The sequence below is a fragment of the Microcaecilia unicolor genome, chromosome 14 (assembly GCF_901765095.1).
Source record: "Microcaecilia unicolor chromosome 14, aMicUni1.1, whole genome shotgun sequence".
NCBI classification, from domain to species: domain Eukaryota; kingdom Metazoa; phylum Chordata; class Amphibia; order Gymnophiona; family Siphonopidae; genus Microcaecilia; species Microcaecilia unicolor.
The window spans coordinates 12,895,361-12,912,602 of record NC_044044.1 but is presented as its reverse complement, the minus strand read 5'-3'; the positions used below and the strand labels follow the sequence as shown (position 1 = coordinate 12,912,602).

Sequence of the window (17,242 nt, the reverse complement as noted above, 5' to 3'; positions counted from 1 at the left end):
CAAAGAGTAACAAGATACCGGAATCATAATGAATAGCAAGATTCCATGCAGAATCTCAAAGAGTAGCAACATTCCATGTAGAACCCCAAATAATATCAAGATTCTGGAATCCTAAAGAGTGACGATTCCATGCAGAATCTCAAAGAGTAGTGACATTCTGGAACCCCAAATAGTAGCAACATTCCATGTAGAACCCCAAATAATATCAAGATTCCGGAATCCTAAAGGATGATGATTCCATGCAGAATCTCAAAGAGTAGCGACATTCTGGAACCCCAAATAGTAGCAACATTCCATACTACCAATCCCAGGGCAAGCAGTGGCTTCTCATGTCTGTCTCAATAGCAGAGGAGAGAGAGGAGCGTGTATTGCAACGTTGTAATTTTTACTCTGGTCCAAAAATGTGACAAAGCTAACAGTGAAAAAATGTGATCCAAATTCTGAAGAGAGAATATTTGGCCAGTTCCAGGCTTTTGGATGCTCCCCATTCCCTCCTGCTATTGCATCGTGTGCTGCTGCTTACATATAGATATATTGGGATAGAAGTTGAAAAATTAAGGACTGAGGTACATCACATCTCCTGCTCTGTGTGTTCACTCTGACAGCTTTTTCCCTACGCAAGTTCACGATTGTGTAATAGCTGGTCAACCCTACCTCCAGTTATGATGAACGTAAAGTGACTCATTCTTTAGAGTAGCCTAATGGTTAGTGCAGTGGGCTGAGATCCTGGGGAACTGGGTTCCGTTCCCACTGCAGCTCCTTGTGACCCTGGGCAAGTCACTTAACCCTTCATTAGCCCCAGGTACAAAACTTAGACTGTGGGCCTGCTAGGGATAAAGAAAGTATCTGAATAGAGGACTGGATTGTATATATGGCGACTAAAAACTTGGCACCAAAAATATTTCCCCCTAGGCCTAGATTTAGGCACAGTTTATAGAACATGCCTAGCGGGTTTATAGACTATACCTAGCAGCCATGCCTGCACCTTACTCTAGGCGCATCCATTTACGTCAAGTCAAACTTGGTGTAAATACTGACGCCTAAGTTAGGTGCAGAGTAGGCGTGTTCTAGAACCCTATGCATGGAATTTCAGCTTTTCCTTATAGGAGAGTCCATTCCATTACCTTCAACATTTTGGTCACTTTTCTCTGTATCGTTTCTAATATTACTGTATCGTTAGAGATGCAGCAACCAAGAGTTTTAGATGCTTGGTCAATCTCCCCTCCTCCTCAATCAATTTTCAGACCCCTAACCTCTCCCTACCCTAAGATTTTGATAATTAAACTCAACAAACCTGATTACTACAACACCATCCCTTCCAGAACAATCCAGTAAAAATATATAAATAAAAATTTGGACATCATTCAAATATGGGGTATCTGAAAGCTGACCATCCTCCCTACCATAGGAGCCGACTCTGTGGGTGCTTGAGCACCCCCAATATTGAGAAAATTGCTTGTGGGGGTCCAGTGAGGGGTTATTTCCATTGGGCTTAGCACCCCCAATAATTTTGAAAAGTTGGCTCTTACAGCAAGGGAAGCAATATATATATTTTTGACCCTTTACATTTAGAAATTTGTTGGTGGATAAGGTTTGCCCCATAGTGCATTTCTGTCGGTATAGGATTGAATATGTGGGTCAATATAGGAACAGGATCACCTAGAAGTAGATTTGGAAGGATCAGATTTACTGAATATATTTTCATTTGTTAAATATCTTCGAGTTCCCCTTGATGAGGGCTACTTTCACCAATTTTTTTTATAAGACATGTTTTCTCTGATGTCTTTACTGAGTTTTTTTTCCCTATGCTATGGTGTATTTTCTGTTTTGTATTCAGGTATGTAATGCAATAAAAAATTCTAATTAAAAAAATACCTACAGATGGCTGTTTGGAGAAAGAGAGGGATTTGAATTTAGCTCACAGTAGTAGCTTAAGGGGGACTTTTATTAAAGCTTAGCTCGAGTTATCTGCAGCAGGGCCCATTTTATTCCTATGGGCCCTGCTGCAGATAACTCAAGCTAAGCTTTAGGAAAAAAAAAAAACAACAACCCTAAGTCAAGTTATATTTAACTCGTCTTTTTCAGTAGTATCTCAAGGTGAGTTGGAGCTATTGCTTAGCTTTGACTGCAGTTGATCATTGCTGTCCTCCGTTAAGAAGCTGCTAGCCTAGGCAACTGCCTAGTCTCCTTATTATTATTATTATTTACCGCTTTTTTTGAAGGAATTCACTCAAGGCGATGTACAGTAAGAATAGACAATTACAGCAATACAAATATTCAAATAACAATACAAAGTATGGTTTGGTATGCTACTTACAATGTCAACACAATACGTAATAGAGCATTTTAATTGACAGTGAAGGGTATAAGCAAAGATGTAACATATAGATAGGTAAGAGTAAGAAGAATTAGAAAGTAAGGTGACTGATTTGAAGAAAGTTGCACATGAGGTCAGAGAGATGGTTAAATATTATCTCAGCTAGGGTAGGAGTGGATAAACACGTCCTGCTGCAGTGTGTGCAGCCCGAATCACTCCTTGTGTGTGTGAGTGAGACTAACAAGTTAGTTACTTCTTCCATTAAAGGCCTGGTTGAAGAGCCAAGCTTTCACCTGCTTCCTGAAGTAGAGATAGTCTTAAGCGGAGCCTTTCAGGGAATGCGTTCCAGAGTGTGGGGGCTACTCCGGAGAAGGCTTGCTTGCGAGTATCACATCGTGTAATGTCTTTTGGAGAGTGTGTGGTTGGTGATAGTCCTTGAGAGGACCTTAGTGTCCTTGGCGGTGTGTAGAGGATCATCCTATTCTTCAGGTACTCAGGGCCATTTCCTTTGAGGGTCTTGAAGATCAGACATAGAGTTTTAAATTTAGCCCTGTATTGTATACAATACTCAAGGAGCAGTAGGCAGAGAACCAGGGAAACCTAGTTCAAATCCCACCACTTAACCCTCCATTGTTCTGGGTACAAACTTAGAGTTTGATCCCTCTGAATGTACCTTGCCTTGAACCATAACTGTAAAAAAGGAAATGAGCTCAATCCCTTCCCCTAGGTACTCACCCGTTAGCTAGTATCATGATGACTTTTTTCACTTATTTTGTGACAGATGTTTTTGCGGAGTGCGATTTTAACAACAATGCTCAGCCCTTCTGTGACTGGATTCAGGCTACAGATGATGACGGGGACTGGAAAAGGACCAATCAGCCAACTCCAACAAATTACACTGGACCCCCAGGAGATTACCCTGCTGGGAGTAAGTAGCAATGACTCTTATCAAGCCTCAAGGTTCATATTTCTTTTCTTTTATACAAGGAACAACCTATCAGTTGGGGTGGGGGGGGGGGGGGGGGGCGGGGCAGGATCATCAGCAAAAGGGGAGTGATAGCTAAGACCTTGGACAGGCATAGTGGATCCTATGTGGTGGATGAGCAAGGGGTAAATTCATGAGAGCAAATCGTAAATTCTAGAACATGCACAGAGGATCCTAAGTGGGGGGGGGGGGGGGGGGGGGGGAAACAAGGCACATGAGTCTTTATCCCTGGTTTAAGGTGGGTGCTCTGTGTATTTATTTATTTGTTACATTTGTACCCCACATTTTCCCACCTATTTGCAGGCTCAATGTGGCTTACCTAATACCGCGAGGTGGTATCTACCTCTGGTGATGAAACAAATACAGAGTGACGTTATAGTCAGTGAAATAAATATGTTACAAACACACAGTAGGGAATCGTAGAGAAGAGGGGTTATATAGTGTTCATTATAGGTTTTTGTTTGTTGTATTGCTGAGTTAAGCATTTAAGTTCGATCAGTAGGGTATGCCTTTTCGAAAAAGTTGGTCTTTAATGATTTTTGGAAGCTGAGGTGGTCGTACGTTGTCTTTACAGCTTTTGGTAGTGCATTCCAGAGTTGCGTACTTATATAGGAGAAGCTGGATCCATAAATTGATTTGTACTTAAGACCTTTGCAGCTAGCCTGGATATTGTAGCAATGATCACTCCAATAGCAAATTTATTGGTTTTGGGACCATGTCCAGGACTGACAGATACCAGGAGGCCATAGACAGTTTTACCAAACATGCTTCACACTCCTTAGAGCCCCATAAGGCAGACCACTCCAAGCTCGATGTTCTGAACCAGGGGTAGGCAACTCCAGTCCTCGAGAGCCGCAGGCAGGTCAGGTTTTTAGGATATCCACAATGAATATGCAGGAGATAGATTTGCATACCATGGAGGCAGTGCTTGCAAATCTATCTCCTGCATATTCATTGTGGATATCCTGAAAACCTGACCTGCCTTCGGCTCTCGAGGACCGGAGTTGCCTACCCCTGTTCTGAACTAATGAATGTACTTAAGTTTCTTTAAGGGAAGTTACTGGCACAATAGAAAAGCAGAGGCAATAACTTTGGCAAAGGCGGTAATCATTGGTTCCTCCAGACTCTGTGATGGGAGTGTGTTGTATTCAATCAATACTGCGTGAAAAAAGCAACCTGTGTAATATTGTATTTTATGAATATCAAATATTGTATTTCATTGTTTCGGAATTTTTGATGCAGGCCTTTAAGCTGAAACACGGCCTATGTTGGGTCTTTGGACATTGAAATAAAGTACCTTTTTTAATATACTTGCACACTATACTGTGCGAGGCCTCCTTTGTCTCCGCTGTTTGACTGGTCATTTGGATTGACCGTGGAGTGTTTTTTTTTTCTTGTTTGGTTTTGTTTATCTGGATAACTAAGCCAGGCAAGTTAGGGTGGTATTGATGGGGTACTACCAGCCTGAATAGATATCTGGGATTCAGCACTGAATATTGACAGTGTCTGAATAGGGACCATTCTGACTCCATCCCTGGACTGCCCCGGCACTCCATGGATAGTGCTGTGGCAGTCTGCCCTGATATTCAGTGGCACTATCCACGTAAATGGATTTGGGCTGGGCCATTTAATATTGGGCCATCCAGTAGGGGCCCGATATTCAGACTGCAGGAGTTAGCAAAGCGTTGGCTGGTTAAGTTTGGACTGGCCAAAAGATAGGCCTGTTATTCACATGGCCAAATATGGCCACCAAATTTGTGCTGAAAATCATGCAATATGGTTTAACCGGCTATCTGCTAGCCATGAATTTTTAGTGGGTCATGGCCAGCCACGTCCCGCTGAAATTTCACGGTTAGCTGGTTATGGGGCATTTAACCAGCCAGGTACTAATCCTTTCCGGTTAAATGCTTTCAAATATCGGGGGGGGGGGGGGGGGGGGGGGGGGGTTAGGTCTTTAAGGTCAATTTAAACTTCTTATGGGAGGTTTGTGTATCCTTGCTGATAGATGTTTCATTAATCCTGCCCATTTGCTGTCTCCATCTTCTTCTGCAGAGGGTTATTACATTTACCAAGAGGCTGATGACTTTTCCCCCGGACAGTCTATCAAACTGGAGAGCAGGGAGATCTGCACCTCCACAGACATGTGTGTGGAGTTCTACTATTACATGTATGGGACTGTGGGAGAGAAAGTCCAGTTGAAGGTTCTGGTTAACAATAGTGCTGGTCAGCGGACCATTTGGAGCCGCCAAGGAATCCAAAGCCCCTCCTGGCTCTTGGGATCAGCAACCGTGACGTACGAAGCAGTACAACCCGTGAAGGTAAACCGAATCAACTCCAGACAGCAGCACTGATTCCAGTTCTAGCGCTGGATTCTATATTAGTTGCCCAAAGCTGGGGTGTGGAAATTTGGCTGCGGATCACAGATCTGCTTGCAACTAATTATCCAATTAGGTGTTAACAATCAATAACTGACAGGGCCACCGAGAGACAAAGCTGGGCCTGGGGCAAACAATCTTCAGGGCCCCGCTGCCCCCCTCACCGCTGACGCTGCTCTCCCCTGTCACCACTGCCACTGCTCCCCCGCTGCCACCGCTGCTGTTCCCACCTGCAGCAGCGAACGAGAAGGTCCTTCTTCCTGCCGCGTCCAGATGAACCTGTGTCCAGCAGGGCAGTCTCTTTTGATCGCTGGTGCCAAGCCCTCCTTGTAGGCCTGGCCTGAGGAATCTTGCCCTCCCTGCCCACCCCCCTTTTGGCGGCCCTGATAACTGGTGTTAAGACGCTCTTAACACACAGAAGAGTTGTGTATGGATCTGCTCTGCACCCAATTCTATAACATGCACAACAAAATTTCATAGCGTGTAACTCCAAAGGAGACCGTGGCCTTGAGAGAAGCATGCGCGGGTGAGGGCCATTCCCAGGATTTAAGTGTAATGTTATAAAATAATGTCATTTACGTGCCTAACTGCCATTACTTGGGCACCTATTCATAAGCCAGCAATCTCTCAACTGATTATGATACTCAGCAATGCCCTTTTAGGGACTTGTTTATGAATAATGTGGTAATCGGTCTTTATATATAATGGAGGAAAAAGCCTCTGTAGCCCCGGTCAAAATGTATACTCTTATGACTCACGGGTTGAATTCTTCATCAGCTTGAAAAAACCCTCCAAAGTTTAAATTTTCATTTGCAATTCGACTTTATAAGCTATAGATGTGCCATCATCATATGGAAGCAGCATAAAGCACTTATCTTAGTCGTCCGACAGGGTCCCAGTTCGTCGTATGGACTTTCTCAAGGAAACAGACCTCGTGCTTATGCTAGTGTTTGGATGCAGCTTGAATTCACACCACTGTTCCAAACAAGCTGCATCCAAACACCAGCATAAGCACGAGGTCTGTTTCCTTGAGAAAGCCCGTACGGCGAAACGGGACCCCGTCGGACGACTAAGATAAGTGCTTTATGCTTCCATATGATAATGGCACATGTATAGCTTATAAAGTCGAATTGCAAATGAAAATTTAAACTTTGGAGGTTTTTTCAAGCTGATGAAGAATTCACCCCATGAGTCATAAGAGTATACATTTTGACCGGGGCTACAGAGGCTTTTTCCACCATTATATTGTAACCAGGTACCTCTAAGTGCAGCCAAGGATAGGACAATCTCCTCCAGCCACAGGCTCCTGGTACAGTCAAGAAAATAAATGTCCACCATCAACTTCAATCTTAAGGACTTTATTCCATGCAGGTTTCTAGTAGACCTGATACACAGTTCCAACAGCAGCATTCACCTTCCATCTTAAGCACATATAAGCCACCTGAAAGTGTGTGGCAAATAGTCCCCTTTAAGCAGTAGGCTATCAGCACATATCTGGATTCAATACAGGCTCACAGTCAGCTCCAGTCTGGGCTCTTTATCCAGTGCACAATAAACAGTAGTTCAATTCCAAATAGAAGCAGTATAGAAGCAGTTCTTTCAATTCATCATCACAGTTAAATCACAAAGCAGCAGTTTCTACCTTCTACTCTCTTTACCTTCAGCAAAGTTCAATACTTTAGGGACTCCTCATACCCAGGGGATTTCACCCTGCATCAGCTTCACTGGTAAATTCAATACTTTAGGGACCTCCCTTACCCAAGGATTTTCAGCCTGCAAATACTTTTGGGACTTCCTCACACCCAAGGGATTTCAGCCTGCTTCAGTACTTTAGGGACCTCCCTTACCCAAGGGTTTTCAGCCTGCAACTGCTTCTCTCTTTCTGCTTCTCTCCTCCAGGACTCCTTCCCACCTGCCTAATCAATCCCTAGCTTCTGCTCTCACAACCAATCATTCTCCTTCCATTAGCTTCTCCCACACCCATACCAGCTGAGTTGAGCATTAGACTAATGATGAGCTCCTTCACATAGGGTTTCCTAACTCTCTTTCCCCCTAGTGGCAGCCCATCTACACGTCCTGCCAGCTTACGCCCATGTCTTCCCCCATTGCAGCTAGGAGTCCAGTCCGGGTTTCTCATCTTACCCCCTGGCTCCTTGCCTGTAATGCCTTCTGGGACTTGTATTTCAAACTGACACTGCCTTAACACAACTATCCTGGATGTGACTTTATCACAATATATAAAGACCGATTACCACATTATTCATAAACCACTTCGGTATACTTAATAGCTTCTATATAATATCGTGGTTTAGTCCTAGGTTGAGTGAAAGGTCCTTTTAGGGACTTGACCAGCTAACAGCAGGACATTGATTGTGATCACGAAATGTCTCATGCTTTGTAATGTGAAATTAAAATCTCCAAGTCACACCACCATCTGAAATATGGGCAAAGAGGTGCAGGATGTAGCAGTGAAGAGCGCCCATCCTTAAGACCTTTAGCATTCACCCTCTCTTGATGTACAAGTTATATAAATGAGTCTGTGGAAGAGGGTATAGCCATCTTACAGAGCTGCATTCTTCTGCAAACAGGTGATCTTCCAAGCGATCAGAGGATCTTCTCCAACCTTCGACATTGCTGTGGATAATATCTCAGTCCGAAAGGGCATCTGTGAAAGTAAGGCTACTCATGACATGGTCATCTTTTTCTCAGTCACGCATGATTGAAAATGTGCCTAGATCTATGTGCAAGTAGGCATGCTTGCATGTACGGATCTGTAGATATGTACTTGTGTATACTTGCATTTACTGGTGTGTGACAAACGTCCTTTGGGATGGACACAATGGGATTTTTTATCAAGTAGAATTACACAGTTTCTGGGATCGATATTCAGCTGGTGGCAGTGAGAGTTTTGTCAAACACAGCCAGCGTTATTCAAGGGTAGTCAATCCTGGGCCATGTCCAGGCATTGGCATTGAATATCTACAGCCGGCTCTCTCTTCTGCGGTTAAGTGCAATATTTATTTATTTATTTATTTGTTACATTTGTATCCCACATTTTCCCACCTATTTGCAGGCTCAATGTAATACCGTAGGTGTGCGCCAAGCAGCACTCAACTGCATAAGCGACATCACATCAAGATAGGACTGACTTTTATGTGGTCCGATTTGACCGCTAAACTTAAGACGGTTAAGTTCTGAATATTGGCACTCAACCGCATAAATGCTGACTCTTCCCCCAGACCGCCCATAAAATAGCTGGCTTTGAGCTTAGTGGCCTGCTGATATTCAAGGGTACTAACTGGTTAAGGAGCCCTTTTACTAAGCCACGGTATACCCACCGCTCACTATTCCCGAACTACCGCTGGGCTACCGCAGCAATCCGCAGGTAGTTCCCATCCCTAGCGTGCGCCATTTCCGGCACTACAAAAATATTTACTAGTTTTGTAGCATCGGTGTTTATCCAGCGGTAATTGGGCAGTGCCATGTGCCTCCCAGTTACCATCAGCTTAGCGTGGGAGCCCTTACCCTCACCTCAATGGGTGGTGATTAGTGCTTCCCCTGATATGGCCATGCAATAAGTGGTTCATTTATCACACAGCTGTTTAAAAACAAACAAACCAGACAGCCTTTTAACTGATGTGGTAAAAGGGAGCCTCAGTATGTGTCCACAACACATGCTGACACAAGTATAGGCCCCCTTTTACCACAGCTTAGCAAAATGGCCCCTAAGTGCTTAGATTGTAAGCTCTGTCGAGCAGGGACTGTCTCCTCATGTTCAAGTGTACAGCGCTGCGTACGTCTAGTAGCGCTATAGAAATGATAAGTAGTAGTAGTAGTCTTTGGGATTCCGGAATCTTGCTACTCTTTGGGATTCTGCACGGAATCTTGCTACTCTTTGGGATTCCGCAATCTTGCTACTCTTTGTTCTTATCCCTTATTTGTCCTGTTTGTCTGTCCTAATTAGATTGTAAGCTCTGTTGAGCAGGGACTGCCTCTTCATGTCCAGTGTACAGCGCTGCGTACGTCTAGTAGCACTATAGAAATGATAAGTAGTAGAAATGATAAGTAGTTGTAGTAAGTGATGCTGAATATCAGAGGATAGCTCCGATCAAGCGATTTAACCAGCCAGGAGCCGTTTCTGTCCCGTTAAATCACTTTAAATATTGACCCCCTCTGTTTATAGCATTTTTGTTTCCTTGTATATGTGTTAACTCATATGTACCTGCCCTTGATTAAATCTCAGAGGAAATGCTTGCACCTGTTCAGCTGTTGGAGTTTTGGTTTGCTTACGAGTGTAGGCATGTGATGGTCCCATTTTTATACGATGGTAGATTTTTCTGGGCAGGGGATATCTGTACTGGTGAAGATGAGGAACTTCCCTTTTACAGAAGGTAGAGAATTGCATTAATTCCCTCCTCTCTTTTCTCCTTCCAAAGCCTGCATCAACAGCTGTGACTTTGATATACAGAATGAGTTGTGTGGCTGGAACAATCCAATTGGACAAAACAGCATCCAGTGGGAACAGTGGACTGGCGGAACTGAAACCCCTGGAACAGGGCCAGATGATGATTTCTCTAAACCTGGCTGTAAGTTCACTTTTACCTCTTCACCTGTCACAAGCTGGTGCCTCAAGTGAAGTGGGGGATGGTGCCTCCCTGGGATCTCACAGCCCTTGTGGAACTGAATGTAGCAGCTTGAACTTAAAAGTGCCAGTTGTGGGATGTAGGTGGACAGAAAGTTCTAGAACAAGAATCTATGATATGATACTGAAAATGAGGGAGCAGTATAGATACATGAATAACAGAGAAAATCTTTTCTTCACAGAAATGATGATAGGGCAAAAACAAAATTAGAATTCAAGAAAGCTTGGTTAAGCTAAAAGAATCCTTGGCTGGGGAGAAGAGGGGTAAAGTTGGAGAACAGATAGGGCCAGAAGTACATAAGTATTGCCACACTGGGACAGACCAAAGTTTCATCAAGCCCAGCATCCTGTATCCAACAGTGGCCAATCCAGGTCACAAATACCTGGCAAGATCCCGAAAATGTTCAATACATTTTATATTGCTTATCCCAGAAATAAGCAGTGGATTTTCCTCAAGTCAATTTAATAATGGTCTATGGACTTTTCCTTTAGGAAGCCGTCCAGACCTTTTTTAAACCTCGCTAAGCTAACTGCCTTTACCACATTCTCTGGCAATGAATTCCAGCATTTAATTACAAGTTGAGTGAAGAATAATTTTCTCCAATTCATTTTAAATTTATTTCTTTGTAGCTTCATCGCATGCCTCCTAGTCCTAGTATTTTTGGAAAGAGTAAATAAACAATTCATGTCTACCCATGCCACTCCACTCATTTTATAGACCTCTATCATACCTTCCTTCAGTTGTCTTTTCTCCAAGCTGAAGAACCCTAGATGCTTCAGCCTTTCCTCATAGGGAAGTCGTCCCATCTCCTTTATCAAGTGAGAGAGGTAAAAATAGATTAGATCTAATTTACATGTTTTCTGTGTAATTCCATGGTTGGGTGAGAGCATCAGGTGGGTTACACAAATGTATTTTCATTTGGACTGGTTGAGGGCAGAGCTGGAGCTAGCATAGAAGGCTGGCCACCACACAATCCATACCTTCAATGTTCCTTCTCTCAGTCAATAAAGTAGTCCACACAGTTTAATTTGCTCAAAACTGTGAAGAATTTACTGCAAGTTGGATAAGTACATAAGTAATGCCACACTGAAGGGTCCATCGAGCCCAGCATCCTGTCCATGACAGCGGCCAATCCAGGCCAAGGGCACCTGGCAAGCTTCCCAAACGTACAAACATTCTATACATGTTATTCCTGGAATTGTGGATTTTTCCCAAGTCCATTTAGTAGCGGTTTATGGACTTGTCCTTTAGGAAACCGTCTAACCCATTTTCAAACTCTGCCAAGCTAACCGCCTTCACCACGTTCTCCGGCAACGAATTCCAGAGTTTAATTATGCGTTGGGTGAAGAAACATTTTCTCCGATTTGTTTTAAATTTACTACACTGTAGTTTCATCGCATGCCCCCTAGTCCTAGTATTTTTGGAAAGCATGAACAGACGCTTCACATCCACCTGTTCCACTCCACTCATTATTTTATATACCTCTATCATGTCTCCCCTCAGCCGTCTCTTCTCCAAGCTGAAAAGCCCTAGCCTCCTTAGTCTTTCTTCATAGGGAAGTCGTTCCATCCCCGCTATCATTTTAGTCGCCCTTCGCTGCACCTTTTCCAATTCCACTATATCTTTCTTGAGATGCGGTGACCAGAATTGAACACAATACTAAAGGTATGGTTTGCACCATGGAGCGATATAATGGCATTATAACATCCTCACACCCGTTTTCCATACCTTTCCTAATAATACCCAACATTCTATTCCGTTAAAGACAGAGTCTTCTTCCTCATTTCCCTTTCTTATGTACATTTCTCAAGGTAGCTCCGGATCCTCCCTAATGAAGGTCTGGAGTATAGAGATGCTTTACCTTGGGTAGTTTCTCTGGCTCCAGATGGATTTAATAGCACTGCTCCTCTCAGGCAGTGGTGGAAAACAGGTTCCTTAGAGTCAGATTCGACGATGCTGCAGCTCGGAGGTTAAAATATATTTTAGTCCCCTTGTATAGATGTTAAGGAAATGGCCAGGGACTCTGTCAAACCCTCAACTCCTTGTATAGATAGTGCTTTTGTTGGAGAGCTGAACCAAAGACAATGATCCTCACCTTGGGCTGGGTACTTGTACTAGCCCTGTTTCCTTCCTCCCCCCCCCTACCCCCACCCCACAAAGGATATAACCTCCTACCCTGTTAGTCCTGAAGGAAGACACATCTCCTGTTCTGGAAGCTACAGGGTTTAGAGAAAGATCACAACTGCTATTATTCTGGCAGAGAACTAAAGGTTCTGATACTGCTGCTCAGGCAGAACCTTACATCTGTATTAGTCCAAGTTGAGTTACATACTTTCCAGTCCCCAGAGTGCTTATATTCTGAGTTTGTAACTGATGTAATAGAGAATTAAGTGACTTGCCCAAGATCACAAGGGACATCAGTGGGATTTGAACCCTGACTACCCTAGTTCTTAATCTGCTGTTTTAACCACTAGGCCACTCCTCCACTGAGGTCTTTGTTCTTCATTTTTATGTTGCTGCTACTGAAGAAACTTGGCCTTTGCCCTTATACCTCCTGATTCACCCATGATATGCATATCTTTATGACTGAATACTCTGGCATGTGCCTCTTTGTCCCACAATGAACTCTGCTATAAAATGTGAATAGCACAATTATAGATAACTATGGCCCTGAGGACTTGGTCGCAGTGATGGTGTAGCATGAGACCTCAGTACATCTAGTAGTCTTTATTTGTTTATAAATCTTTATATATCCTGTTCTTCGACAGACCAATCAAGATGATGTACAATAATCTCGTGCCTTCCTTCCCCCTCTCCCTTCCCCTGCAAGGTGTTCAGTGGCTGACTTCTTAGACGGCATCACAGTAGTCAGCATCTATAGAAGATTTATTGTGGTCGGCACAGGATCTTGAGCATTCATGAGTCAAGGTCTCTTGGCTGTCCTGACCCCTCTGAACTTTCTGTTTTGCAGGGGGGTGAGATCTAACAGGCTTTCAGCACACACAAATGCTGCAGGCCCTGTGCCAGCCACACCTAGTGCCACCCCCTAGATTGTGCTGCCCTAGGCAATGCCTGGTTCGCCTAGTAGACGGGATAGCCTGAGTACGTGTTCTAGAAGTCCATGCATTCTTAACAAGTAGGTGACCTATTATTGCAAATTACCTCTAAATACATTTTGCTTAGGTGGTGGGAATGAGTATCTTATTCCAAAACCTATACTCTGTGAACATGGGAATCCAGTGACAAGAAGATAACTGCATTTGATAACTGGAGCTTCCGGCCATCTGAATTTGGGATAGTTCAAGGGCTGTCCCTCAGTATCCCACGAGGTAGCAGAGTGGTAAAATTTTCCGTTGCTTTTTTGTGGTAGTTCAAGATAAGTCACAGTTAGGTACAGAGGTGTTTCCATATCACCAGAGGGCTTACAATAGAAGTTTGTAGTCAATGAGTCTCCTCATGGGCAGAAGGTTGTTAGTCTTTTTCTTTTACTGACTGCTTGTGTTCTCTGATTTTAGTGGGCTTCTACATGCTGATGGACTCGACCTTCGCTATCCCTGGTGTTAAAGCTTTGCTCCAGAGCCCCATCAACCCATCTTCCGGATGTCTTGCCCTCAGATTTTACTATTACTTGTTCGGCACCTCCAACAATGTGACTCTGAATGTCTATGCAAAGGCTCAAGGCAAGTCGGCACCAGTGCTAGAAAGCAACACACACTGAAGTTCAATGTGCAATGCTGACCTGGACACGTTGGGTCAAGCCCTGTCTTTCATTCTGTTCATGTTTGGATTGTTCATTCCGTGCTTAATAGTATTTTATAGCTGAGTTCAGGTGGGAAACAGGCAGGGCAGCTTATTTATTGGGATTTATTAACTGTCTTTATGAAGACATTCACCCAAGGCAGTGTACAATAGGTACAGTTTAACATCAAACTTACAATTCCGTTAACAGCAAAACAATAGTAAAATATACAAGTATAAACATAAATACAATGAAAGAGAAAACATGAAAACAGAAAACTGGAACATAATACGACTACCATGAAACAGGATCAAAAATATACACATTTAACAGCACTGAAATTCAAATAACAGATATAATAGGAAGCAAGCATAATAGTGACAGAATATCTAATAAGCACACAATTAGAAGATTCAAATAACGTCGCTATGATACTAATGCTTTTCTACAATACAGCTTACCATATAGCTGAGGGGCCAAATGCAGATAGTAACATAGTAGATGACGGCAGAAAAAGACCTGCACGGTCCATCCAGTCTGCCCAACAAGACAACTCATGTGTGCTACTTTTTGTGTATACCCTACTTTGATTTGTACCTGTGCTCTTCAGGGCACAGACCGTATAAGTCTGCCCAGCATTATCCCCGCCTCCCAACCACCGGCTCTGGCACACACCGTATAAGTTTGCCCAGCACTATCCCCGCATCCCAACCACCGGCTCTGGCACAGACCGTATAAGTCTGCCCAGCACTATCCCCGTCTCCCACCACCGGCTCTGGCACAGACCGTATAAGTCTGCCCAGCACTATCCCCGCCTCCCACCACCAGCCCCGGCACAGACCGTATAAGTCTGCCCAGCACTATCCCCGTCTCCCACCACCGGCTCTGGCACAGACCGTATAAGTCTGCCCAGCACTATCCCCGCCTCCCAACCACCGGCTCTGGCACAGACCGTATAAATCTGCCCAGCACTATCCCCGCCTCCCAACCTCCAGCCCCGCCTCCCACAGATATATAGATGGGGACAAGATGTGTGGTACAGAGTCAGTTGGGATAAATAAATGGGTGGCTAAACTCAAGGCAAGTTCTTTGTACAGTTAATCAAGATATAAGTAACTGGTCTAAGTTACAGTGTGTGTAGCAAACTAGTCCAGGTGCAGAATGGGTGTATAGCCAGTCACCCTATGTATTAAAGGCTTGGGAGAAAAGCCAGGCTTCACTGCTTCCTGAAGCAGAGGTAGTCTCGAGTTAGACGCAGCTCCTCTGGGAGTAAATTCCAGAGCGTGGGGGCTACTCCTGAGAAGGCTCACTGGTAGGTATCACATCGTACAATTTCTTTTGATGAGGAGACAGATAATGATGATCCTTGAGAGGATCTTAGAGGCCTCAAAGGTGTGTAGAGGGCTAACGTATTCTTTAAGTACTTATATAGGAATGTTAAAGGGCTATGAGGTTTCATCCAAAGAATGCCTCCTCCGATAGTGCATTTCAAATATCTCTGTTGACTCAGAGGAAAAAAATGCCCTCTAATACCATGCAGGCACACTGGGCCAGAACTACCTTGAAGGAAGAGTAGCCTCTAACACCACATTTGGACACTGAGTTAGAGCTAGTTCAGAGGGAAGAGCGCCTGGATTGGCAGTAAGGATGTACATTCATTTGAAAACATATGGGAATTGTCAATGACATTTCGTGTTGGTTTTAGCCTGAAATGACAGGAAAAATACCTGAAATTTCATTCCCCCCTCCCCCCATGTCATTAACCGTGTGCACTCTTCCCAGTGTGCACTCAACACCAGTAATTGGGAAGCAATAAAACCTTAGGGAATTCTATGTGAGAAATACACAAGGATCTGTCTCTCTCGCTCTCTCTTTGAGCAGAAAACTGCATTCACGGTCTATTGTGCAATGCGTCAAAAGTCAACATCACAATCAGTTATGCTAACACTGTGGTCACATTCAGAAGGGAACGGCAGAGCCCTTCTCTAGTCTAAAATTTGTCCCAGCAGAAGACTGCTTTACTGCAAACTTTGACCCCTGAAACACTCAAAAATCACTGATCTTGGTCTTATACTTGGGCTCCCATAGGAAGTACTGAGATGCTCCTTCTGTTCAGCATCAGAGGAAACCAAGGAGAAGGCTGGAAACCAGCAGAGGTTTTGTATATGGGCACTGCCAGCATCCAGGTATTTATAAATATTGAAGGACAGTTGATCATTTTAAAGCAACCAGAATTGACAGTAGGCTTGTTTATGCTCCCTTGTTCGTTATAATTAAGCATATCTGGCTTTTACTTCCATTTCCTTGACGCAAGCAGGGAAGACATTGTTATATTGATTGATAAGGAGAGGGAGAACAGATTAGGTCCAGCAGTTCCCCATTTCTCCTTTTCCCTCCACTGGGATCCCATGGACACTGTTCCCTCAAAGCTGAGTGGGAGTCCTCCACCTACAGTCCTGCCAGTTGAGGGTGCTGTTTCACTATCTTATTTTCAATCGTGAGGGACAGGCAAGATCTGCAAGACTCCAGGGATCCTGCCTGTCCCTAGTGATGGAAGACATAATATTGAAGCCCCCCTCCCCTCCCCCTGACAGCAATTAAGTCGGAGGACTCCCGCTTAGCTTAGAGGGAACAGTGCCCATGAACCTTCATTCCCAACTACTGGAGATTTCCTCCCAATTTTAATAGGCCTACTCTTATGCTATTTTGGCCATTTCAGCAATACTGATCCTGTGGCTGGGAACCGTGCAGTAGACTCATTCTAAAATCCTGTATCATGGACTCTAAATATGACCAGCAGATGTCACCCTTAACAATGACCAGGACTGTCCGTCACCCTTAACAATGACCAGGACTGTCCGCCCCCCCCCCCCCCCCAATCATCTGCGAAAGCTGCTTCTACAGTATCTTCAGTCCCAAACAATCTGGGGTGCAAAATACCCAATTCAGGGATCCAACAAGGGACATTCCATATGCTTGTACACAGCTGTACCTCTGAGCTATCTGACTGACCCTTGATGTTTTATTCTAATATGTCTATATCCATAAAATCTGTAAAATCCCAGTAGTATCTCAGATGATTAATATACAATAACCAAATGGAAAAGTATTCCATTTTGGCTATTGTACATTTGTCTATACTCATGTAATCATTTTTTGCCCAGATAGCTGGGGCAAGTTACT

At 43.9% G+C, this 17,242-nt stretch overlaps 1 protein-coding gene across 1 annotated transcript in view; it reads left to right on the top strand.

Moving 5' to 3' along the window:
- The window catches only part of LOC115458290 (zonadhesin-like), a 162,617-nt gene that overhangs the window by 12,660 nt on the left and 132,715 nt on the right, over nucleotides 1-17,242 (top strand). Inside the window, exons 7-12 of the mRNA XM_030188153.1 lie at nucleotides 3,099-3,245; nucleotides 5,355-5,620; nucleotides 8,266-8,350; nucleotides 10,114-10,263; nucleotides 13,836-14,000; nucleotides 16,148-16,245. Of these exons, the coding sequence (XP_030044013.1) occupies nucleotides 3,099-3,245; nucleotides 5,355-5,620; nucleotides 8,266-8,350; nucleotides 10,114-10,263; nucleotides 13,836-14,000; nucleotides 16,148-16,245 (911 nt within the window). The remainder of the gene's footprint in view (nucleotides 1-3,098; nucleotides 3,246-5,354; nucleotides 5,621-8,265; nucleotides 8,351-10,113; nucleotides 10,264-13,835; nucleotides 14,001-16,147; nucleotides 16,246-17,242) is intronic.